At 49.6% G+C, this 26,369-nt stretch overlaps 1 protein-coding gene across 1 annotated transcript; it reads right to left on the bottom strand.

Annotated features, from left to right (window-relative positions):
* Positions 1-11,589: 11,589 nt before the first annotated feature.
* CAVIN1 (caveolae associated protein 1) lies at positions 11,590-25,783 on the bottom strand. Its single transcript, XM_041725489.1, has 2 exons — positions 25,158-25,783; positions 11,590-14,062 (listed from the first exon to the last, which is right to left on the bottom strand). The coding sequence occupies exons 1-2, from the start codon at positions 25,626-25,628 to the stop codon at positions 13,361-13,363; spliced, it is 1,173 nt and encodes a 390-aa protein (XP_041581423.1). The 5' UTR covers positions 25,629-25,783; the 3' UTR covers positions 11,590-13,360.
* Positions 25,784-26,369: the final 586 nt, after the last annotated feature.

Raw genomic sequence — 26,369 nt, forward strand, 5'->3', positions numbered from 1 at the left:
CGTAAGCCAATGCTTTGACCTGAAGTATGTTGTCCCACCTCCTTCCCTCCATGCCACACACCTTAAACTCCCACACTGAATCTATAATCGTCCTCGAAATATGTCAACACCTTCTGTGACTTTATGCCTTAGCAGATCTTCTTCCCTCTGTCTGGAATGCCTCCTCTTTCCTCATCCAGACAGAAAACTCTTACTCATTCTTTAAAGCCCAGTCCAACATTACCTCTTCGGGGCCTTCTGAGATTCTTCCTGGCAAAAGTAATCTGCTGGACTCCTTTAGTAGCTTATTTCCTGGTCTAGTATAGCACTCTTTACCTTGGACTATAATGTCTCCATTATTTAGCCTACTTCCCGATAAATGAAATTAATAGTTAACAAGTATTAAGTAACTACCATGTTCTAGGAATTGTGCTAAGCTTTTTACCTGAATTATCTCATTTGATCCTCACCAATACTCAGTGAGGTAGATACTATTGTAATTTTCATTTTCAACTGAGAAAATTATGGTTGAGAAAGTGAAAGACAGGTCCAAGTTCCCACAACTAGAAACTATGGACAAACTCAATGAGAATCGGGTCTGGCTGATTTCAAAGCCTAGACCCTGCCTGCATGCTTAAAACACATCCCAGGAGCACCTGGCTGGCTCAGTCGGTGGAGCATACTACTCTTGATCTCAGAGACATGGGTTCAAACCCTATATTGGATATAGAGATTACTTAAAAGAAAATATATCCCCCTGAGCTGTAGGTTCCTGGAAGCTTGAGCCCCTTCATGTTCATTTTCGTAATTCTAGGGTATAGCATCTAGCCCAGAACTCACCTAAGCATGAGTTAAATATTGATAAACATATATTGAATAATTATATCAGCAGTAGCTAACACGAGCGTTTACTGTGAAGCCACTGTTCTGAGCATATATTATGTAACCCAGCTTTTAACTCACTTAATCCTTATAATGACCCCATGAGAAGGATACTATGATTTTACAGATGAAGAATAGGAAGCTTGCTTATCCAAGGTTAAGTGACTTATCCAAAAACAGAGCAGATAAATGGCAGAGCTAGGATTCAAATCCAAGTGTGTCTAACTTGAGAGCCTGAATAGCTGCTCTTCCTCGACTATATCTCCAGGCTTAAATTTCCTCTTGGATTCCCAAGGAAGAGTCTAAAGGAGGGGAAAGATGGAGTGCCCACCATCTACCCATCAAGTGAATAACCCAGAGTCCATCCCATTCAAGCCTGTAGTGTTTTTTTTTTAATATTTTATTTATTTATTCATGAGAGATAAAGAGGGAGGCAGAGGGAGAGGCAGTCTCCCCTTGGAGCAGGGAGCCCAATGCGGGACTCAATCCCAGGACCCTGGGCTCATGACCCGAGCCGAAGGCAGATGCTCAACCTACTGAGCCACCCAGGCACCCCAAGCCTGTAGTGGTTTATAAACATGTCTGCAAATTCTTTGATACTTCTCCCATTTATTATGTTTTTTAAGATTTTAATTATCCATTCATGAGAGACACAGAGATAGAGGCAGAGACATAGGAAGAGGGAGAAGAAGGCTCCCTACAGGGAGCCTGATGCGGGGCTCGATCAGAGGACCCTGGGACCATGACCTGAGCCAAAGGCAGACGTTCAACCACTGAGCCACCCAGGTACCCTATACTTCTCCCATTTAAAGGTAGAGTCTGAGTCCACTCCCTCAGTAACTCACTTCTAATAAATACAGTGGAAACGATGCTGCATGACTTCTGAGGCTAGGCCTTTAAACACGATACAGCTTCCACGTGACTCTTTCCCTTGGGATACTCACCCTTGGAACAGTTTGAGGAAGCCCAAGCTCTATGTAGAGGCCACATGAAGGTGTTCTGGCCAACAGTTCAGCTAAGGCCCAACTGACAGCAAGCATCAACTGTGAGTGGAGTCAGCCTCCAGATGATTCCAGCCCCCAGCTTTCAAGCTACCCCAATGGAGGCCTGGTGAAGCAGACGTGAGTCATTTTTGCTGAGTCTTACACAGATTACAAATTCATGGGCAAAATAAATGTTGTCATTCTCTTAAGCCAGTAAGTTTTGAGGTGGTTTGTTACATAGCAATAAGTAGGATAAGTTTCCATTTATCACTTCAGAGAGACTCAGGAAGTAGATTAGGAACTGACTTTGTAAGGTTCTAGAAACTTTACTTATTCTCTCTTCCCTGGAGGAATTGGCAGTTAAGCTCTAAATCTAGAAGACACAGCAAAGAAGAGGTTTGGAGAAGAATCTTGGGGGTGATAAACAAGTGGCAAGTCACTGTGGTGACCAAAGGGGGCAAGGGGTAACATGTGTGTGTGGTGACCCCTGTGGGGCTCAGCCATGGGAAGACTCACCAGGACGGCCCAACTTCCCCCTCACTAAAGTAACAGAGAAGATCATCTCTCCCTCCTCCTGTCTGAAGAGCAGTCCTCCTTCCTCAATATTTTCAAGGCAAAGCTCTGTTCCTATGCTACTTAAAACATCATGCATACCATGTCATTCTGTCCCTTCAGTGGCCTTCCATGGGGCTTAGGATAAAATGGTTCTTCTTTTTCTTTTTTATTCTTTTTAAGATTTTATTTATTTGAGAGAGAGAGAGAGAAAGAGCACAAGTTGTCGGGGAGAGGCAAAGGAAGGGGGAGAAGCAGGCTCCCAGAGGAGCAGAGAGCCCGATGTGGGGCTCAATCCCAGGACCATAGGATCATGACCTGAGCCGAAGGCAGCCGCCCAAATGACTGAGCCACTCAGGTGCCCTGTTCTCCTTTTCCTTATCCCTGTCAAGGCCCTGCCTATCTCACCAACCTCCCTCCTGCCTGCCAAATTCCAGCTAATCCGTTTTCCACCTCAGGGCCTTTGCACAGTCCATTCTTTTTCCTTCTCCTCTTTGGCACAGCTAGTTTCTTCTCACCCTACTGGTTTCGGCTGCTCAGAGAGGCCTTGTCTAACTACCTCCACCAGCAGTTGCAGTTGCTCCCAGTGTGTTAATCACTATCTTTCTGTGCGTTTCCTGTGGAACTCTTATTGTTCTCATTTTATTTATCTGTATAGAGTCTCTTATCTGTCAGTTCCAGGAAAATGAATCTTGTTGTTTCCTTGTCTCCGCAGTGCTGGGCATATAGTAGGTGTTTAATAAATACTTAGTGAATGAATAGAAGTACTCTTGGTCTGATCCCACCAGTCTCCTCTCTGGGTTTTATCAATTCTCCCCTCCTTCCTGACCTTCTCTACTTATCCTTCTCTTTTATCTCTGAAGATATTTTCTCTTCCCTTGACCATTGCAGTGGTCAGTGGAAGCCATTGCATTAACTACAAAGCTGATGGAACTGAAGTGAGACACACTGGGTTTGAATCCTGGCTTTGACACAAAATGAACTGTGCTCCTCTGGCCAAGTTCCCTACCTTCTCTGAGCCTCAGCACTCACATCTTTGAATGGAGAACATAATTCTGATACTGATTAGTTTACATTAAAATGTCTTATTTATTTTTTTATATTTAAGATTTATTTATTTATTCATGAGAGGCACTGAGAGAGGCAGAGACATAGGCAGAGGGAGAAGCAGGCTCCCTGCAGGGAGCCCAATATGGGACTTGATCCCAGGACCCCGGGATCACACCCTGAGCCAAAGGCAGACGCTCAACTGCTGAGCCACCCAGGAGTCCCTAAAATGTCTTTTTTTTTTTTTAAAGAAGATTTTATTTATTTGAGAGAGAGAGCAAGCATGAGTGGGGTGAGGGGCAGAGGACAGACTACTCGCTCAAAGGGGAGCCTGACTTGGGGCTCTATCCCAGGACTTCAGGATCATTACCTGAGTCCAAGACAGATACTTACCTGACTGAGCCACCCAGGTGCCCCAAAATGTCTTTGGAAGATAATCTCAAGCTAACTGTGAAGCATAGCTGATAAAAGCCAGGTCCTGGCAGGGTCCAGTGCTCAGCCACTCCACCTATGCAGTAATGTGACTTTGGGCCAGTTGTGCAACCTCTCCGAGCCTCAGTTTCCTCCTCAATGAAACAGGAACTATGAGAGCACCTCCCTCATAGGTTGTTGTGAAGATTAGATAAGATAACCTGCAAAGCATTCAGTATAGTCTGGCTCATGGAAACCCCTCAATATATGTTAGCTATTGGGGCAGCCCGGGTGGCTCAGCAGGTTAGCGCCGCCTTCAGCCCAGGGCGTGATCCTGGAGACCCGGGATCGAGTCCTACATCAAGTCCCACATGGAGTCCCACATCGAGCTCCCTGCATGGAGCCTGCTTCTCCCTCTGCCTGTGTCTCTGCTTCTCTCTCTGTGTGTGTCTCTCATGAATAAATTTTTAAAAATCTTTAAAAAATATATATGTATATGTTAGCTATCATTATCTTATGTAATTTTTTTTTTTGTAAATTTTTTTTTAATTGCAAAATCAGAGCAGGCCGGGTGGCTCAGCAGTTTAGTGCTGCCGTCGGCCCATGGTATGATCCTAGGGACCCGGGATCGAGTCCCACATCAGGCTCCCTCCATGGAGCCTGCTTCTCCCTCTGCCTGTGTCTCTGCCTCTCTCTCACTCTGTGTCTCCCATGAATAAATAAAATCTTTAAAAAAATAAAAATAAAAAAATAAATTGCAAAATCAGGGAGACTTGTTGGAAGGAAACAGATTTCTCCCAACTTCCTCTTTTTTTTAAAGGTTTATTTTTTTAAAAGATTTTTATTTATTTATTCATGAGACACACACACAGAGGCAAAGACACAGAGAGGAAGAAGCAGGCTCCCCGCAAGGATCCCAGGATTATGCCCTGAGCTGAAGGCAGACGCTCAACCGCTGAGCCACCCAGGCGTCCCATCCCAACTTCCGATGAAGAGTTGAACAACCACATCTTGGGAAAGGCAATTTCAGGAACCACACCAAAGGGAATCTTTGTAGAACAACTCACTCGGGGTGCCTGGGTGGCTCAGATGGTTAAGCATCTGCCTTCTGCTCAGGTCATGGTCACCAGGTCCTAGGATTGAGCCCCAAGTCAGTCTCCCTACTCAGCGGGAAGCCTGCTTCTCCTCCCTCTGCCTCTGCCTCTGCCCGTCCTTGTGCTCTCTCTATCTCTCTCAAATAAATAAATCTTAAAATAAAAAAAAAAGAATGTCTCACTCAAGCTCTGCCCATTCTTTGCTATGACATGAAGCTGTTGATGAAAATGTTCAGTCTCTGTGGCTGTCAGCTCAAAATTCTGAATTGCTGGCAGAGAGGATTTCATTGGCCCAAAAAGGACCAGATATCCGTCCTTGACAAGGCAGCTATGGACAGGGGCAAGGATCACGGTCACCTGGTGGAGACACAGCCCTGGAGGGAAGGAAAGGGGCTTTTCTGAGCAGAGGGACATCCAATACTCGTCAGAATTACCTGAAATAATGTTTATGAAAGTACCATACACTCACCAAGGTGTCCTCTCACTTCTCTGACCATCCATGGTCCACTTGGCAGCTCCTCACCTTTCAATCTCCACAACCTCCCAAAGGTGGGCACTCCTATCTTTAAGTCTAAATTCCATCCTCTTCTCCTCCTGATTCCCTCCCTTGGCAAACTCTAGCACTTTAAGGACCACTTGTCTTTTGACAACTCTTTTGTGCTGAGTCGTAGGTGGAGATAAATTACTTTCTTTCCTGGGTGCACAGCAACTTCCTTTTAAAGTGGCTCCTTCTGAAAAAAGAAGTGGGAAATACCAGAAAGGGAGACAGAACATGAAAGACTCCTAACTCTGGGAAATGAACTAGGGGTGGTGGAAGGGGAGGTGGGCGGGGGGTGGGGGTGACTGGGTGACGGGCACTGAGGTGGGCACTTGACGGGGTGAGCACTGGGTATTATTCTATATGCTGACAAATTGAACACCAATAAAAAATAAATTTATTATAAAAAAAATAAAGTGGCTCCTTCTGAATAAAATTTAAAAATTAAAAAATAAAGGGATGCCTGGGTAGCTCAGCGGTTGAGCATCTGCCTTTGGCTCAGGGCGTGATCCCAGGATCCAGGATCGAGTCCCACATTGGGCTTCCTGCATGGAGCCTGCTTCTCCCTCTGCCTGTGTCTCTGCCTCTCTCTGTCTCTGTCTTTCATGAATAAATATATAAATTTAAAAAAAAATAATAATAAAATAAAATAGTTCCTTCTGTTGCCTCATCTATAAAACAAAACCCCTGGGATCCCTGGGTGGCGCAGCGGTTTGGCGCCTGACTTTGGCTCAGGGCGTGATCCTGGAGACCCGGGATCGAATCCCACGTCGGGCTCCCCGTGCATGGAGTCTGCTTCTCCCTCTGCCTATGTCTCTGCCTCTCTCTCTCTCTCTCTCTCTCTCTCTCTCTGTGTGTGTGTGTGTGACTATCATAAATAAATAAAAAAAATGTTAAAAAAAACCCTTTGAGCTCCAACATTCCATAATTCTATTAGCTGTTCCTCAACCATGCTTTCAGCTTTCCTGCCTCTGCCTTTCCACATACTGTTCCCTTTACCTGCAGAACTTTCCATGTCCCACATCACTGCTTTCATTCAGTTACCGTTACTGAGTACCTACTATGTTAACAGAGATCTCTTGGATCTTGCCTGGCTCTCAACAAGTCCTCCCTTCCTGAGAACTACCCCTCTTTCTGCACTGTAATCACACACTGGAAAGGGTTCTTTCAGCCATGTCTATATTGCATGATCGCATCCTCCTGGCCATAGATTATTAAATCCAGGGTGAACACTGATGTTAACTGCCTTAATCAGATTCTCTGTACCAGGAATCTGGAATTTGAAACTGAGAGGCTCAAAACCCGGGAGCCCTTAGAGCTGAGTTCCATTAATGTCAGCATGTTAGAGAGGGCTATCCATCAACTCCCTCTCAGAAGTCTCTGGAGAGCCCCTGATTCCTATTCTTCCTACCTTAGATGTTCAGTGATTCCTTAGAGTCCATGGGATATCTTGGCAGTCTTCCAATGTAAGTTCTTTTTTCCCTTTATGACCGATGTCTTTTTCTTATATTTCCCAACCAAATAAGCATGAACCACTACAATATTTGAGGAACCATTAGGCTCTGGTGGCACAAAAATCATATAAAATACCTTCTCAGCTCTCCTGCAACATCTATTTGAAATCCTACCGATGTTTAGGAGAGCAATTTAGAAGCCCCCTTCCTCCTTTAAATATCCACATATTCCCCAAGCAGGATTAATCCCTCTCCAGAGTACCACCTTTGGATTTTGCTTTACCTCTCTCACAGTCATCTTCTTGAGCTCTTTTGTACATATGCTTTTCCCACTAATTGCAAACCCTTTAAAATCAACAGCTAGATATATTGTCTTTTTATTCTCTTGGCTCCTAGCATAGGATCACAAACAGATCATTGGAAAAGAACATCTGTTGTTTTGTCTGCCCATCATCCTCTCCCCTTTCTGTGGACAACAGCAACTCAATTTTTGTTTGGGAAACCAGCCTTCCTTCACTCTCTGTTCCATGGTTCTAGAAGTTGCCTGGATGTGGTCAGAGGCACAGTGATTCGGGTTTATGACCTATCAGGGCCAATGGACATCATATTCGCAATTCCGGCTGGAAGGACTTGGACAGAAACCCTCTTAACTGGGGTTGTTCAGCTTGTTAAGCCATAAGCCTACAGTTATTGATGGTCATCTTTGCCAACACATGGGGAAAATCTGATTATTAAGCAAACACAGTGAAAAAGAGAAAATAGGAGGAGAGAGAAACTCCCAATGATATTACATCAGAATTTGCATCCATCCAGACACTCCTGGACCTAATACCAAGAACTTTTTGATTACATTAATTTCCTCTGTATTTGTTTTCAGCCTTTTTTCCTTCATTCTTTTTTTTTAAGATTTATTTATTTATTTATTTATTTACTTACTTATTTATTATTTATTTTATTTATGATAGTCACAGAGAGAGAGAGAGAGAGGCAGAGACATAGGCAGAGGGAGAAGCAGGCTCCATGCACCGGGAGCCCGACGTGGGATTCGATCCTGGGTCTCCAGGATCGCGCCCTGGGCCAAAGGCAGATGTCAAACCGCTGCACCACCCAGGGATCCCCAAGATTTATTTATTTATTTTAAAGAGAGAGAGAAAGGAGAGAGAGAGCACGCGCACACATGTGTGTGCACATGTGCGCGCACATGTGCACACAAGTAAGGGGAAGGGCAGAGGGAGAGAACCTCAAGCAGACTCCCACTGAGCGAGATTTATGGCTCTCTCCCACAACCCATGACCTGAGCCAAAATCATGAGTTGGATGTTTAACTGCCTTAAGCCACCAAGCGCCCTGAATTTTTTTTAAAGTAACCTCTCTATCCAACATGGGACTTGAACTCATGACCCTGAGATCAAGATTCACATGCTCTACTGACTGAGCCAGCCAGGCGCCCCTGGTTGTTGTCTTGTTTCTGATGAAGCCAGTTTAAGAGGAGTTTATGACATAATGGAAAGAGTCTTGTTATTCATTCATTCATTCAATCAATCATTCATTCATTCAATAAGTGTTTATTGACTTAAAGTTCTATGGGAGCCCTGAGAAGGGAATGACTGGAAGTGGAGCTGAAGAAGTTGTCAGTTTAAGAGGGGGAAGTGGAGAGGGACACTAGGGTGGCTCAGCAATTGAGCTCCTGCCTTTGGCTCAGGGTGTGATCCCAGATTCCCAGCATCCTGGGATCGAATCCTACATCGGGCTCCCTGTGGGGAGACTGCTATTCCTTCTTCCTGTGTCTCTGCCTTTCTCTGTGTGTCTCTCATAGATAAATAAATAAAATCTTAAAAAAAAAAAAAAAAGAGGAGAGGTGGGGAGAGGGAGGCCATTCCATGGAGAGGGAACAGACTGAGCAAAGGCCCGCAGATTTGAAAATGTATGGTCCATTTCTGGTCAGCAAACTCTATAAAGAGTATGTTGAAGAACAGTAAGAACTGGGGCAGGGACCAGATTCTTTTTTTTTTTTAATATTTTATTTATTTATTCATAAGAGACACACAGAGAAACATAGGGAGAGGGAGAAGCAGGCTCCATGCTGGGAGCCCAATGCGGGGACCTGATTCCAGGACCCCAGGATCATGACCCGAGCTGAAGGCAGGCGCTCAACCACAGAGCCACCCAGGCTTTCCACAGACCAGATTCTTTTTTTTTTTTTTTTTTTTTTAAGATTTTATTTATTTATTCATTCATGAGAGACACAGAGAGAGAAAGTAGAGAGGCAGAGACATAGGCAGTGAGAGAAGCAGGCTCCACGCAGGGAGCCCGATGCAGGACTCCACCCCAGGTCTCCAGGACTACACCCTGGGCTGAAAGCAAGCGCTAAACCGCCGAGCCACCCAGGGACCCCCCCGCCCCCGCCCCCAGACCAGATTCTTAAGGGACCTCATGAGCCATGTCACCAAGTTTAACCCTTTGGTCAAAAGAAGGCTTTAACTATATGTTTTCTTTTAAAAAAAATCTATTTCCCTATTTCTATATTTTCTATCTTTATCTCTACGTGGCAGCAATGTGGGGAATGGATGGGAAAGAAAATCTAAAGTCCATTCAAATACTCCAGGGCCTTCAAATGCTCCTAGAGCAGATAAGGGTCTGCACGGATGTGAGACTGGCTGCAGCTGTTTTCTTTCTACCACAATAGAAAGTTACCTCTTAGGGTTTTGGAGGTACCATTTAGAGATCTGATAAACTCAATCTGAGGCTGTAGTGGAAATTCCTTAGATCCCAGATCACATTTGCTGGGATCCTTTGAGAAGACAATACCCTTAGTTTATTGTTATGGAAAATGCTTGGTGGGCAAGTTCAGGACTAGTTACTGGAGGAGATGCTTTGAAGCTACGGGACCTTGGAGTGCCATCAAATCCTATTCGTAGGCAGTTGACTATATCATCAGTGCCTGAGACTAGCCCTCCTCCTCCCCTCAGCAGCAAAGGAAGGGGAAAAGAATTCCAGGGAAGCTGTGGCGCCACACTTAGATGTAAAGAAGGAATGCCATGGAGCAGGAACCAGCAGAAATATGGCTGTTCAGAGAATTAGGACTGTTCTTAACAAGTGGTAACCAAAATAAAACTGAGTAAGGAAGGTACAGCCAAGTCATCCTGGAGGTGGACCAGCCAAGGGCATGACAACAAGGAAAGGGGTGTGTGTGTGTGTGTCAGGTGCCTTATTGTAGGTAAGAGAAGTAAATGATGGCCTGGTATCCCAGGGCTTTTCCTGGTTTCCCATATTACTCTACAGCTGGGGCCCTGACATCATTCCCTGCTTCTCACAGCTGTACATCTGGGTCCCAGAGGAAGAAGGATCCACTCCTGGCAGGCTCTGAATTTTCAGCATCAGCTTTCATTTCATTTCTTTTGGCGGGAAGCCAACCATTTCTTGGAGATTTAGAACTCCAGACTCTGCTGTGCTTATTGCTGGGGGGCAAGGGCAGGAGAGTTGAAGAGGAATGTGTGGCTCATGAGGAAGGACTTAGCTTGTTTGAGTAGTGGCAGAAGGCTAGGATGGAGCCCCAGAAATGACACTATTTTCATTAGGGTGGTTCTGATATGCAGAATCTACATGATGACTTGAGTCATTGCTCTAGGAAATCGGTAACTTGGGGATCCCTGGGTGGCGCAGCGGTTTAGCGCCTGCCTTTGGCCCAGGGTGTGATCCTGGAGACTCAGGATTGAATCCCACATTGGGCTCCTGGTGCATGGAGCCTGCTTCTCCCTCTGCCTATGTCTCTGCCTCTGTGTGTGTGTGTGTGACTATCAAATAAATTAAAAAAAAAAAAAAAAAAGGAAATCGGTAACCTGTGGACAGGTAGAGCAGGCTGCTTGGTCATGGGGAAAAGAGGCTGTACGGGCAACAACATAGGTGCCCATCCCAGGATGTGGGGAGAATTAACTATGTTGTGTGGCTATGACTGGCACATATGACATTCTCTGGAATCCTTTCTCTAGGATGTTCAGCACTCTGAGTCAGGGTCTCTGACTTTTCCCCTTCCCAGGCTGCTTCCTCTAGGCCTGATTCTGACTCGGAAGTGTGGATCTGGAGGAAGCTCAAACTGAGTAGTTAACAGTGTGTCTGGAGGGCTAATGTCCTGACAGCAGGGAAGTGGATCTAGACAGTACTGGGTTACAGATTCTTTTTCTTTTTTTTTTTTTTTTAATTTTTTTTATTTATTTATGATAGGCACACAGTGAGAGAGAGAGAGAGGCAGAGACACAGGCAGAGGGAGAAGCAGGCTCCATGCACCGGGAGCCCGACGTGGGATTCGATCCCGGGTCTCCAGGATCGCGCCCCAGGCCAAAGGCAGGCGCCAAACCGCTGCGCCACCCAGGGATCCCTGGGTTACAGATTCTTAACAGACTGTGGAGCCAGGCTGCCTGGCTTAGAATCTCAGCTCTACCACTTACCGATACTTGACTTCAGACAAGTCATTCTGTGTTTCTTCACCTCTGAGATGGGGATGATAATAATATCCCACACACACACTCTGCACACCAGGCACATGAGGCAGGTTTAAACCAACAGTCCTCTTCCCTTTTTCCCCTCCCTGGTTGTCTCCTGTCCTCCATAACTCAGCCTCTGTAATTGCCTTAGAATATAATCCAGCACAGATCCTTTTAGAAAAGCAGGTTTATTGGTCGGGCTGCTCACCAGGACACAGCAACATGACAGGCTCCCCAGAGCCCACAGGAAACTGTACCTGCCCACAACTCAGGCCCCTTCAGCCCATCAGCACCAAGGGACCTTGTCCCACAATCCCCATCCTCCCTCAGCTGAAGCATCTCCAACCATTCAGAAGAGAGAAGGGAACCAAGAAAAGGAGGGCGGAGAAGCAAAGCTTTGTATTATAAAAAAAAAAAAAAAAAAAAAAAGTTTGTGTCCCCAGGCTCCCTCCCTCCACCCCTTAAAACAATTAGCTGCAACTCTAAAATGCAGAGAAGGGAAGATAAAGCAGAGGAGGTGAGGGAGGAGAAGGAAGCCTTCAGTCCTCCTCTTTGGACTGTGCTTTAAGGGAAAGGAAGTTGTCTTTGCTTCTGACAAGCTACCTTTACTGGGGAGGAGCAGGGGGCACTGAAGTGTCCAGCGGAGAACCTGTCAGTGGACTCCTGGACCGGAAGTAGCATCCCTGTCATCCCCGATTCAGGAGAGGAACCCACAAAGGCAAGGAGGTCTTGGCAAGTTTTGCAGCTTTATGATACTAGCGCTAGGGAAGGATCTTAAGAAACTTCCAGGAGTGAGCCAAGGCTGGGTTGGCCCACACACTCTGGGCCATCTCCACTCCAACTCTCAGCTTGGTGGCCTGGCCATTAGCACCTTTGCTCTCTTTCCAGTTGGCCTCCCTCCTAAACTCCCAGATCTCCGCAGTCTGATGCTGCCCCCTTCTGGAACCCTCATTTTCTAGACTTGAGAAAGGGGCGGCCACAAGGGGCACCATTCAGATCTCAGTGAAGGGAAAGGGGTGAGACTTTCCTCTTTCTTCCCTTTGGATCATTGCTTTCTCACTGTCCACCCTTCTTATTCTGAAAATTGTCCTGCTGTCCTCGGAGAAGCCCACCAAGATGGGATTCTTGTCTTGTGTTTCTCACGCTGCTAATGAGGAGATTTCTCCTCTCTTCACTCATTTCCACTTTCTACTATTTCCCATTCTCCTTCCCAAAGCCATAACCATGTGCTGCTGCTGCAAATGCATAAACAAATTTAAGTGCTCCCTACACCACCTCCTCCTTCCCTAGGGCTCTGCTTGGCTACAGCCTTCCTTGTTGGGACCCTTTACAGAGACAACCTGTGCTAGACTCTCATTCCAGGGTCAGGACTCACCCTACCCTCTTCCTCCAACTGCCCTAGGTTCTCCCAAAAGCTGCTTTCAAGTCCTCCCAGTATGGAGCCTCCCAAGTGGGCAAGGGTCCTCTTCAGGATTCACTCTTTCCTTTAATGGTAATTTTGGCTTTGAGGCCTCCAGGAATCAGAAGAGCTCAGTGCGCAGGAATGACAGCAGCTGGGTATGAGTGTGAGGCGGAGGTTGGGGGAAAGGCAGCCTACCCCAAGGGGAGTTGGGCGACTATGGAAATGACAGCAATTTCCCTTAAGATCCCTGACCTGGACGACCAGGACACGGACCACTCTCCTCTCCATTCCACCCAGACTGTGCCCAAACTGGGGTTATCCATGGAGGAGGCTGCCTCCCCCTCCCGTCTTAACAGCTGTAAGACTTGGAGGGGTGCTCCTTGAGGGGCGGTGTTGTCAATTTAGAAATATCTCAGCCCGCGTGGGGCCAAGAGAGAATGCGAAAGAGAAAGTTCCAGAGGGAAAGGCATGGGGGGGGGGGGGGCAGGGAGAGGCGGGGCAGGGTGGCGCGGCCTCCCAGGCAGAGCCCCGCGTCAGCTCAGTCGCTGTCGCTCTTGTCCACCAGCACGGCATCCGACTCCTCGGTGATCTCCAGCAGCGTGTGCACGTCGGGGCTGCTCCCGCGCAGCAGGTCGGCCGCCTCGCCGCGCTCCGCGTCGCCCTCGTCGTCGTCGGCGCCCACCTCCACCATCTCGGTGGCCTTCAGCACCTCCACCTGGCCCTCGCGGATCTTCTTGACGTGGAAGGTGAAGGGCGGCACCTTGTAGACCGCCGTCTTGGAGCGCGCGTAGACCACGTGGTCGGGCGTGAAGGACTTGCGCAGCTTGTCTCGCGAGGTCTTGAGCTTCTCGCGCCGCTCGGCTGGGACGAGGCGCGTGCCCAGCTTGTTCATGCGCTTCTCGAGCGTGTGGCGCGTCTTCTCCAGGTTCTCCTTGGTCTTGAGGCGGGTCTTCTCCAGGTTTTCGCGGGTGCGCACCTTGGTCTTCTCCATCTTCTCCTTGGAGAAGGCCTTCTTGAAGTCGTCCACGCGCCGCAGGCCGCTGCGCTTGATGCGCTCGGCGCGCGACTCCTCGATGACCTCCTCCACCTCCACCGCCTCGTCCGACGACAGCTCGAGCGCCGCTGCATCCTCCTCCGGCCGCTCGCCCTCTCCCAGCTCATCGCCCTCCTTCTCGGGCAGCGCCTCTGCCTCTTTCAGCGACTTGCCGACGCTCACTTTGGCCGGCAGTTTCACTTCGTCCTAAGGGGAGAGCAGAGCCAAGAGGTGAGGGGCAGGGCGGAGGGCTGGGCGGGGACCTGGGGGACACTGAGCCAACCTGGGGCAGGATGGTGGTGATTCTGAGGAGTACATCGGCCCAGCTCCTTCGCCGGTGTGTCCCCAGAGCCTTGGCACTGAGCTGGACACTGCCTGGGCGCCCAGTAAATGTGTGTTGAATGAATGGTAACTATACAGACAGGGCGAGGCGGGGAACCGAGCTTCAGGTCGGAGATTGGCCTGTAGTGGCACTGCGCTTGGGCTAAATATCTCTGAAGCCTCCAAACCTGTTCCACGCCCGCTACATCCATGCATCTCATTTTAAACTCCTTGCCCCTCGCGTCCCTGGGAACACAACTTAACTTTGGAAATGGGCAGAGCGCCCTCTGGTGCACTAAGCCGCATATTGCAATAGCCCGGCCAAAATGGAAAGGGATTTGGGAAGCGGTTGAGGAGTGGGAGTAGGGGAGTGAGCTCACAGCCAGTGTCAGGGGAACCCCAGGTAGGGTAGCGTGAAGGCAAGATAAGGGGAGTGAGTTTCCCAGACTTCAGGTCATTTCAGAACGAGTCGTAGGGAAGGGGAGCTGTGCTGGGGTCCATGCTCCCCACCCTTGACCTCCTTGTACTGATTGGCTGCAGTAGAGGTCATTCCCCACCCCCCAACACATGTAGAAATTGAGAGAGGAAAGAGGAAGAAGCTGGCTGGCAGCTAAGAGCATGTTTTCTCTCCAACATGGACATTTATTCTGGTTCTGACTTCCTAGGCTTGGAATGGAAGGGATGGATTACTTTTTCCATTGTTGGTTTGTTTTTTTTTGTTTGTTGTTGTTGTTGTTTTACCCCCTGGACGGGAGCTCAAGAGCCAGGAATGGGGTCATGGTCCCAGATTCCCTGAGATCTGGAGCTCAGAGCCATTTATTTCCCTCTGCCCCTGGGAATACCTAGCACCAGCCTTGTTTTCCATTCTGGGAAGATTTTCCAAGATCCTGAGTCTGAGCCAACATTTCAGAATCTCAGGATTACACCCCCCCCCCCAGAAGGTAGGGGAGGCAGAGCACAGAAAGGGAAAGGGGGCACATCCAAGAACATAAACATAAACCCAGATCTCTTTGGCCCAGACTCTCTTTAGGGACTTCACGTGAAGGAATGAGAGACTGTAGTTTTTTGAAGGGTTTTCTGAAGATTGTTTCCCAGAATTGTAAAAAAAAATAATAAAAATAAAATCCCGTCTGAGAAAAATGAGGCAACATGAATGGATCCCTCATAAACACGCACACACACACACACACACACACACACCACTTGGTATCTCAGCACCACCTGCTACAGAACCCCCCCCAGCCCCCAACCTCTTTCCTCTTCCCTCCCATCTACATCCCCCCAGTTTCCTGGTTTACACTGAAAACTAGGAACACCCTCTCCCAACTTCCTTCCCTCCCTCTCAATAGCATTAGCAAGGACAAAGACTGAATGCTGGTTCCACCCCTTCTCCCAAATTGGGCACCAGCACTGCTGGGGATCAAGCTACCTCAAGCTCTCATTACTCAACTACACCTCCCAGCAGGCAAGGTGATCTGGGCTCAGGGCATGCTGGGACTTGTAGTCTCCACCTGCCATAGCTGGCTTAGTACTATCATTCTGTCCATCCCTCTGCCTCTTATCAAGCATAGAGGCACTGAAGGGGTATTTTCCTTGTTCTAGGTGTAAGAGAGTTCCAACCTCTCCTTATTTATTCATGAGAGATACAGAGAGGCAGAGACACAGGGAGAGGGAGAAGCAGGCTCCTGCAGGGAGCCTGATAGGGAACTCCATCCTGGGTCTCCAGGATCACACCCTGGGCAGACCCTAAACCGCTGAGCCACCCAGTCATCTAACCTCTCTTAACATTCCTTCTGATTTTCAGTTGTACTCTTTGGGTTTCCCTTTTACAGTCACTTCTCTCTGCCTACTACTCGAGTCCTCTCTCCTACACACCATTTTAGGACTCTCCATGATCTAAACTCTCTGCTACCTCTTCATCCCTCTTCACCCATAATTTGCCTGCACCTCCAGTATCAAAAAAATTCCAGTTCTAATCTCTCCTTCACAGCCTGATTTTTTTTATTTTTTTTATTTTTTGTGCCTGATTTTTTTTTTAATTTTATTTATATATTCATGAGAGACAGAAAGAGAGAGAGACAGAGACACAAGCAGAGGGAGAGGCAGGCTCCACGCAAGGAGCCCGATGCGGTACTTGATCCCGGGATTCTGGCATCACGCCCTGAGCTGAAGGCAGATGCTCAGCCACCCAGGCGTCCCAGCAACCTCTCCGATTAAAATCCCACACATGCTCCACCAAAGGGTAGTGGAAAACCCCTCCTTTTACTAAACTCAGACAATGTGGATGAGCTAGGGAAAGGATTAGGGTGATGGGCAGGGAATAGTCAGGAAACAGTCCCAGCTGCTGGAAAACAAATTGACATTGTCTCCCTGCCCCACCCCCAGCATCCCTGATACCCCATCCCACCCCCACCCTTGCCCTACCCCACCCCCTAAAGGCTGAGCTGACTGGTTTTCCTGGCCCCTGGCTTCCTAGATTAAAGGTGTTTGCCAAAAAATAAAAATAAAAATAAAAATAAAGGTGTTTGCCAGCTGAGCTTGAAAGCGAACAGGGCTAGGGATGGAGTTGCAGACCTCTTATAGCCAATCCCATCTTCCTAGTTCCTGATGAAAGTTCTCAAATATAACATCAGGGAGCAATCCCAGTGAAGGGAGATTTATTATTTTTTTTAAGATTTTATTTATTTATTCATTGGGGGGGGCAGGCAGAGACATAGGCTGAGGGAGAATCAGGCTCCCTACAGGGAGCCCCATGTGGGACTTGATCCCAGGGCCCCAGGATCATGCCCTGAGCCAAAGGCAGACTCTCAACCGCTGAGCCACCCAGGGGCCCCTGAAGGGAGGTTTATTCCTGGATTTGAAGGTGTCTCTCCCACTCCAGAAAGGTATATGGAAATATAATAACCCCATTCATTGTAGGTTTCCCCCAGAGTGATGGCTTAACACCAGAGGAGCTGCCTTGGTGGAAGGTCAGGGGATGGGGGAAGAAATAACTTGACCTAAGTCCCTGGATAGTGTCCCGTGGACTGGCTCTGCAGAGGGTATACCACTATGACTAGCTTTTCCCCTTCATTAATAGATTTTCTCTTTTCTCCCCGTTTCCAAGCCAGGTTTCCCCTATGACTCACAGGCTCGGAGTGCTGTCTTGGGCCTACCCCATCTGCCTGTTGCTACAACAACCACCAACACAATTCCAAAGCGCCTCCCTCCACCCTTGGCGCAATGGCCAGGCACCCTTGTCCCACCCCTACTGCCCTGGCAGAGCTCCTGCACCAAAGGAGGGGCTTCCGGGAGTGGCAAGGAGGGAGGGCTCTGCTTGTTCTGTTTTCACGTTTTTATTAAACAAAACCACCACTCCCAACAGGCTTGGTTTCCAGAGTTACCTTTAATGACCAGGTCTGAGCAAAAGCATGCACAGTTTCCCCTGCCCCCCACCAAGCACACACAGCTCTCCAACCCAGGAAGGCACCAGTCCAAGATGAGTCTCAGGAGCCCCAGGGAGGCTTCCTGCCCCTTCCACTCCACTGCCCAACCCTGCATATACACTGACAATCCTCTGGCTTAGGAAGATTTTAATATGATTATAATGTAATGGAGCCCTACTATGTGCCTAGTCCTTGGCCGGGCACTTCACGTTTGTCAGGGAGAAGGGACAATGTCATATAACTATAAGTAGCCTTTCTTTCCTTTCCTTTTTTTTTTTTTTTTTTTTAATCTTTTTGGGTTTTTTTAAAGGATTTTTAAAAAAAGAGAGAACAAGAGAGAGCATGAGTTAGGGGGGAGGCAAAGGGAGAGGCAGACTCCCTGCCAAGCAGGGAGCCTGGGCCTCCATCCCAGGATCCTGGAATCATGACTTGAGCTGAAGGTAGATCCTTAACTGAATGAGCCGCCCCGGTGCCCTAATCTTTTTTTTCTTTTTAAAGAAAGTTCTGTACCCAATGTGGGGCTCAAACTCATGACCCCAAGATCAAGAGTCACATCCTCTACAGACTGAGCCAGCCAGGTGCCCCGGGAGCCTCTCTTGCCTTAGAGCTCTGTCCCCAACTACTGCCTGGAAATAACCAGAGAAGTCTTTGGAGAGGGCGTTCAGAGACCCCGGATCTGCTCAGAAAGTAAGTGAGAAGAGGGTGCAAGACTTGGGGAGAGGTAGAAAAGAGGGAAAGTTGTAAAAACTCAGGATTGTTACTTTAGATTCCCAAGACAAGGGGTGAGAGACACCAAAGGCAGAGGGTCGGTCCGTTCTGCTGGAGCAGGATTCTCCATAGGGGTAATGTTGCCCCAAGAGGGTGGAAAATGATTTTTGAGGAGAGGAAATTTTAGATATTGCAATAGCTTGTAGTATTCAAAGAGTGCCAGTACATACACAGATATATAGTTATCTATAGTATTAAATTTTCATGGAGGAGCGGACAGTTAGGGAAAAAAATGTCTAAAACTTCTTAGACGGATGATTTTGGAAAAAAAGAAAAAAAAAAGTTGAGGAAACCCTTTTGTGCTATAGGGAAGCCAGAGGATCCAAGCCAGACCCAGCTAAAATGTCCCCCCTTCTGGCCTCTCTGAGTTGGCAGCTTTTGGGTGCCCCGCCCAAGGCAGGATCTGGCAAACATAAGGGATCCCTTTGCAAAACATTTTCTAAAAAAAAAAAAAAAGGAAAAAATAAGTGTAAATGTTTTCCTCAGCCACAGAGAGGGGGTGGACAGGGCACAGAACAGACCCCAGGCAGGCCTGGGCCTTATGAGGGCCCTCTCCAAAGAAGCTTTGAGCCAAACTGGCCTGTCCCTGAGGAGTCAGAAGGGGAACAGGAAGGAGAATCAGATGCCATGGCACAGTTTCATGCATTTCATGCAGGGCAGCACTGGGTGAAGCTCCAGTATGGTGTTTGCTGTGTCTACTATTAAGACAGAAACTGAGAGGTAAGGGAGGGCCCCATCCCTTTACCTCCCACCCCATTGCACACACCACATTCCCCTGAACTCTGCATAATGCGAGAGTGTTTTCACAATACCCACCACCCACCAGAGGCTTCGTAGAGGCCTGCCATCCCGACACTGGCCACCACTAAGGAGTGAGCTGATGGTGGACTGGAGTAACACCCCATATCCCCAACCGCATGTCACCCAGGAGACCCTAAGTGCCCCCACCAGCCATCGGCTCCTCTGGGGTGGGCAGAGGCACAGGCTCTGGGTAATAGGGCAGTGTCCTAGGCGGCTGGTCAAAGAGTGGGAGCTCAGGCACTCTCTCAGGCTTCAGGTCAAAGGGCTCAGTCTCAGGCAGAAGGTCAAATGGCACGATCTTGGGTGTGGCCAGGTCAGAGGGTGCTTTCAGCTTCTTCTTGGGCTAAGATGAGGAAAAGGGGTTTAAATGGGGCTTGAGATGGGGGCGGATGGAGTTGAGAGAAAGAGGACTTTAGTGGGCATGCAGAATTGAAGTTGGTAAGTAGGGGGAAGGGAATATGGCAGGTATTAGGCTAGAAAGGAACCATATTTTAAATGCTTCATCAAGAAGGCCCTGGGGTTGAAAGTGGGACAAACCCAAGCCCATGTTTAATAAAAAATTTATTTATTTATTTATTTATTTTAATTTATTTTTTTTTAAAGATTTTATTTATTTATTCATAGACACACAGAGAGAGAGACAGAGGGAGAAGCAGGCTCCATGCAGGGAACCTGACGTGGGACTCGATCCCGGGACTCCAGGATCACATCCCGGGCTGCAGGCGGCACCAAACCACTGTGCCACCGGGGCTGCCCTTAATAAACAATTTAAACAGAGCCCCACTCTTCCTCTAGAATCTTCCCTACTCCCATCCTTAGCTTCCTGCCTTCTATCCCTACCTAGGTGTAGTTGTGGGATAATGCTATTGAGGACTGGAGTGAGGGAGTAAGAGGCTGCTGGGATGGAGAAGGAGCTCTCTAAGAGGTCAGTTATTGACTCTAGCTGGGGAGGCTTTCATGAATGAAAAAGAAGGCAAGTAGATGAACAACTCCACTTTCTTCAGAGTCTTATGCTGCTGATCCCATTTCTTGTTATTTCCCTGGGGCAGGGTGGGCACTGGGTGCTGCCCTGGATAAGAAGAGGAAGAGGCATAGAAGAGTGACATCCTGGCTGTTTCCCTTTGGCCATGTCCCCACCTCTTGCCTCCCTTGCCACCCCTCCCCCTCCCCATGCCTGGGATAAAGGACTCCAAGATGCAGAGAGAAATCAGGAACAAAAACCAAGCTTTTTTTTATGACAGGTGGGCCTGCATCCTGGAAGACCTAGTGGTAGTTCCCATTTTCCCTCTTAAGGGGCTGAGCTGCCACTTTTGCTTTGGACCATCATGAGAAGTCAGGGAGAGGGACGGTTAGGGGCACTACCAGACTCCAGTGACACAGTGTTGGGGAAAGGCCAACATAGCAGGTGCCAACCTGCCCTGTGGAGTACAAGGAGCAGGAGGAAGTGGCAGGGAGGTCAAGGAGAAAGCCAACTGGTCCTCTCATAGCCAGATGCAGAGTCCATGCCAGGGGGGACCCATACTGGCCAGGGAGCTCCATGCCTTACCTTCTATACTACTCCTCTCCCACTGTCATTGGCGAGTATCATTGGTCATTGGCTCTGCTTCAGCACTAGGAGGCTGAGTAGCTAATGGCCACCAATCTTAGCCACTCTAAGCAATGTTGATTGAAGCTGCACATGTACACACATACACATAGCAGCCTAAGTGCAGGGACCCTGCAGCTGTCTCCCTTGGAGGATGAAGGAGACAGAACTAACCCTCTGTTAGAATAACCTCCACTCTGATTTATAATATATTTTTTAAGGATTTTATTTATTTATTCATCAGAGACGGAGGCAGAGACACAGGCAGAGGGAGAAGCAGGCTCCATGCAGGGAGCCCAACATGGGACTCCATCCCTGGTCTCCAGGATCACGCCCTGGGCCGAAGGCAGATGCTAAACCGCTGAGCCACCCGGACTGCCCATCCACCCTGATTTCTGCTGCAGAGCCCAGGAATGGAAGGAGGAGGGAGGAAGTGGTCAGAGAATATAGCAGAAGAAGGGGTACCACCTGGATTCTGGCCCCACCTTTGACCCCCACTAACTTCAGTGACTAGGCAGGTTAACTTCCCCTCCCTGGACCTTTACTTCCCCAGCTACAGAATGAAGAAGCTGAAGTTGATCATCTATGAAGCATCTTCCAGCTCAAAAAGTCTGTAATGGCAGAATAATGAAATATTCACAAAGGTATGCTTCAATAAAATGGAACAAACCACTACTCATCACTGAGGCTGGTTGCCTAGCAACAATGTCCTCTCACTTCTATCAGTTGCTTACTCTGTGCCATTGCATCCCTTTTTTATTTTGACTTTTACAATAGTCAGACTTATATATATATATATATATATATATATATATATATATATATATATATATAAAATCAGATGGAGGAGTACTATTTCCTTTGGTTTTAGGATTACCCCTAAAAATACCCTCCCTGCTTTGGATCCAGTGACCAGAAAAACTTCAGCTTTTTGGAGGAAGCACTCTTTCCATGGCCACTAGTCTTAGTGGGTGAGAGAGACAAGAGCCCCACATTGGGGTATTTGGGGACAAAAGTTTGGAGTTCTTAACAAAAGAGCCCTGATTTGCCTTAAATCCAGGAAAGAGCTATATGGGTTAGGTTAGGATTTAGGGAGGAAAAGCCAGCACGCCCTCATTCCAGCCTTGTTGCCCTCACTTTTAAAGCCTCCGAGCTCTTAATCCCTTAAATGCTTCCTGGTCCTATCCTCAGGCACTTGGAACAGGTCTGATGTGTCCCCTCAAAACTGCTCCAAAAAATGTTTATTTCCGTTTTATCCCCTTTTTCTGCATTCTAAAAGTACACTAATAATTTGTAAATCGTTGGATGGAATGCCAAACCGCTAGGTTTTGTTAGGGAGATACGGAAATGCCAGACGACAGTAATTACTCAGAAGTGGGTTCAAGGTGAGGGCTCTGATATCCTGGGGTAGGAGGTACTGAATTTCATGGGGGGTAGGGTAGGGGACCAAACGCAACCTTAACCTATGAAATCATTATGTCTAGCAGTTCCTTGAATATGAGGTGAGGCCACAGAAGGGATTCTCTCCTTTATCCTCCCCCACCAATGACCTGATCCCACAGCTGGGGCCTTCCTGGCCTTTCGTTCTCCCCTTACCCCACCCCCACTGCCACATCATCACCTCCCACATCTGCAGTGGGGAATACAGTATCCTCTCCCCTGTTCCCATTCTAGAGAACTCACACTCTCCCAGGAGGCCTTTCTCCAAATCTCTCTCTCTCTCTCTCTGCCTGGCCACCCAAGCATCCTACTTCTCAGCCTGACATAAATGCTGCCGCCCCCAATCTTCCCTATTAGGTCTGCCAAGGCACAGAGCTATTTTTACCTCATTCTCTTCCCAGGCCTGTAGACCTCAGAGAGTGCTACTTTTCCTTTAGCAGCTGATTACCCCCACGCCCTTGTCCCCTACCTGGACATCTGTTCTGCAGCTCAGGGAAGCGGTACTTCCCCCTTACCTCTGAGCTCCTCTCCAGGTTGGAACCATGTTACTTCTTAGTTATTTGCCCTGTGGTTTAGGGGCTCAGGGTCCCCAGTTCGAGCCATTCTTTCTAACCTTCTGCCTCCCACTGGCCCTGGTTGAGTGCAGACGCTGTCAAAGCCACCCTGTGATTCAACCTCCTACACTACTCCCACAGACACACGTTGCTGAGAGGGAGTAACAGATGCCCCTGGCCTCTGCACATGAGTTTTTCTTCCTCAATACCCGTCCTTCTCTCAGCATCTCCACCTTTGACATAGGTTTGCCTCAAGGCAGAGAACTTTCCCATGTTCTACAGTCTGGGATACTTAGTTTTTCTTTTAAGATTTTATTTATTTATTTACGAGAAACAGAGAGGCAGAGACACAGGTAGAGGGAGAAGCCGGCTCCATGCAGGGAACCCGACGTGGGACTTGATTCCAGGTCTCCAGGATCAGGCCCTGGGCCGAAGGCAGCGCTAAACTGCTGAGCCACCTGGGCTGCCCTCGTCTGGGATATTTAGAGTGGGGACGGCAATGTATCCAGGGCAACACTATAATACACCAGGCTGTGGAGAAAATAGCTGGCTGGCTGTCCCAGACCCCTGCATGGTAGTCTGCCCTCAGTGACACCCCCCACACACACACCAGTGCTAATCATCTCTTTTTAAAATCTCTCTTGGGCAGCCCGGTGGCTCAGCGGCTTAATGGCACCTTCAGCCCAGGGTGTGATCCGGGAGACCCGGGATCAAGTCCCACGTCAGGCTCCCTGCATGGAGCCTGCTTCTCCCTCTCTGCCTGTGTCTCTGCCTCTCTGCGTGTCTCTCATGAATAGATAAATAAAATCTTAAAAAAACAAAAAACAAAAACAACAACAACTCTCTCACACACACTCCTCCAAGCAGTTAGATTAAGGGGAAACAACTCTAGACATTTTCTACCAGAGTAATGTGGGTGGGTGGGTAGGTGAGCTCCTTGAGCCACTTGGGTGGAGTCCCTGGGCATTGGAGGGAGGGGGAGAGCACCACTTCTGTCTCTCCCATCACCATCTTCTCAGATGGGTACAAGTTTACCCATCCCCCTCTGTCTACTATTCCGAAATACTTGTCCTAATCTGCATCTCTCTGAGCTCCTCTTATGGAGACCCAGCCAAGGACCTCAATGTATCGCAGATCGTCACCCAGAACCCAGTTTGACCAGGCCCTGGTGCGGTCAGGAAAACCACAGCTCCCTATAGGTTTTCTCATGTAGAGGGTGTGGGAAATCTAGCCTTCCTTTTCTTTCCACTCCCTTCTGTAGGGAAAGGAAGGGGCAGAGGGAGCATAGAGTAACTCCTTCACTACCGTGATCTCACCTCCTTTGGGTGGGAACCTCAGCCTGGCCTGTGGGAAGCCCAGAGAAGCAGAAGCTGGGCACATATACCTACCTGATTAAAGATCACCAGGCCCTCAGCTCAGAACCACTTCTAACGGGATTGGAGAGGGGGGGTGGAGAGGGCCAGCAACACTGCGATTTCCATGTTTATTTGGGGTTATGATACAAAAATGGCATTTTTACCCAGGCGGGCAGAACGGGGAGAGGTGCAAAGGAAGCAACAAGCGACCTGGGCGGAGCCTGGGGCGCGCCAGCCTCCTCCCCGCCTGTCCGCCTGCTGCTCTGCGGTCCCGCAGGCCAGCAGGGTGATTCTCGGCGCCTAGATCGCCGGACTCGCCAGGGTTGCCCACTCTGCTCCACCAGCCCTCTTGCACTCCTCATGTCGTTCCCCACTCCCTCCTTACCACCCCCGCCCCTACCCTATCTTGCAGAAAGGGTTCGGGACCGCTGCGCTGCCGGCGTCCCCAAGATCCTGAAAGTGCCCAGAGGCCAGGGGCAGATCGCAGCGAGGGGACGCGGGGGCAGCCGAGGCCCTTGCGGGTCCGGGGGCGTGGGCTGGCGGTCGCGTCCCTCGCCTGGCGCAGCCCCCGCGGGTGCGTGCCTGAGCCCTGAATCACCCGCTATATCGGGCGGGCAGCGCTGGAGGCCCCAAACCTCGGCCGCGCCGCCAGTGTCCGCTTACAGCGGGCCCACCGGCCGCCAGGGACCCCTGGTTTTCCCCCAAACCCCTGGCAAGTAAGAAGACTTCACAGAGCCGACTTGGGAAAGGTCTGCGAGGGGGAGCGTCCCCGAGTCCTGCCTCCTAACTCTTGCCAGTTTGTCATCAGGTGGAGGGGGCTCAGTGAGAAGGCGTGGGGTGCGCAGCGCGCCCCTCTGCGCGCTCCAGGAATCCGCCGCCCACTCCGCCCCACCCCACCCCGCCCCACCCCACCCCACTCCAGCTGCGCGCGCCGGAAGGAGGGTGGGTCCCCCGAGCCACGCCAGGCTGGCGGGAGCGCCGCACAGCGGGCAAGTCCCCCTACCCCAAGCCCCGGAGACCGCGGGCCGGGCGCGGTCCGCCCCTCCAGCTCACCTGGTAGATCATGACTTTAAAGTTGCGGCGCCGCAGCAGCTCGGCCTCATTGACCTCCAACTTCTTGATCTGGCCGGCCTGGCGCTCCAGGCTGCCGCGCACAGTCTTCACGTTGACGCTGACCTTGCGCACCTTCTCCAGCAACTTGCTCACGGTGTTGCTCGTGGTGGCGTGTGCCTTGCCCAGCTTGCTTAGCTCGCCCTGGATGCTCTGCACCGCACCTTCCATCTCCGCCTGCCGTTCCTCCAGCTGGGCTTGAGTCAGCTGGATCTGGTCGACGGCGCCGATGATTTTGTCCAGAAGGCTCAGCACCAGCACGCCGTTCACCTGGTCCGACTTGATCAGCTCCTCAGAGCCGGCCCCTGACGGCTCCTCCGCCGCTGGCTCCCCCATCGGGGAGGACCCCGGGTCCCCGACTTCGGGGTACCCGGGAAGTGGCTGCTCGATGATATGGAGCTGGGTGTCCTCCATGGCTAGCCGGAGCCGTGCGGGGCCGGCCGGGTGGAGCTGGAGCCCAGGAGAGGAGGAAGAACGGGAGGGGGGGAAGCGAGAAAGAGCGGAGAGCCGAGGAAACTCGAGCCACGTCCGTGCGCACCGGGACGGTGGCCAGAACTGTGGGGCGGGGAATCGGTGAGCTCCCTGGCTCCCGGGCCAAACCCCGGAATCTCATTGCCTATTGGCTGGCTCCACCCCAGAAAGGGAGGGACCGGGGCAGAAGGGGAGACCGATGATGAGGAAGGGGGGCAACCGAGGGGGACCCAAGAGCCGAGCGCCCCACCCTTTCCAGGATGGTTGGAATAGTTGGAGCGGGAGACTAGGGCCTCGGCTGCCAGTGGAGGCCGCGCAGCGGGACTGGGGCGGAGGAATGTGAGTCGGGAAAGGGAAACAGGTCCTAGAGTGGGGCTTTTTCCCTCCCGCTTTTTTTTTGCTCACCCACAAACCCGCCTAAGCCTTTTAAGTTCTAGAGCGGGGTGTCAAGTAGAACATGAGATCCTAAAATCATATGCAAAACACTGCATTTGCCTGTATTTGAGAGGGGAAAAAAATCCATGGCTTCCACAGTCTTTTTCGAAGGGACGTCTACCTTCCCCACAGCCAAGTTACTAACCACTGTTCCAGAAAGCTTGAAGGGTTCTGGGGTACCCAGCTGACTGAGGCAGTAGAATATGTGATTCTTGATCTTGGGGTTGTGAGTTCAAGCTCCACCTTAGG

This window comes from Vulpes lagopus, chromosome 12, assembly GCF_018345385.1.
Source record: "Vulpes lagopus strain Blue_001 chromosome 12, ASM1834538v1, whole genome shotgun sequence".
Lineage (NCBI taxonomy): Eukaryota > Metazoa > Chordata > Mammalia > Carnivora > Canidae > Vulpes > Vulpes lagopus.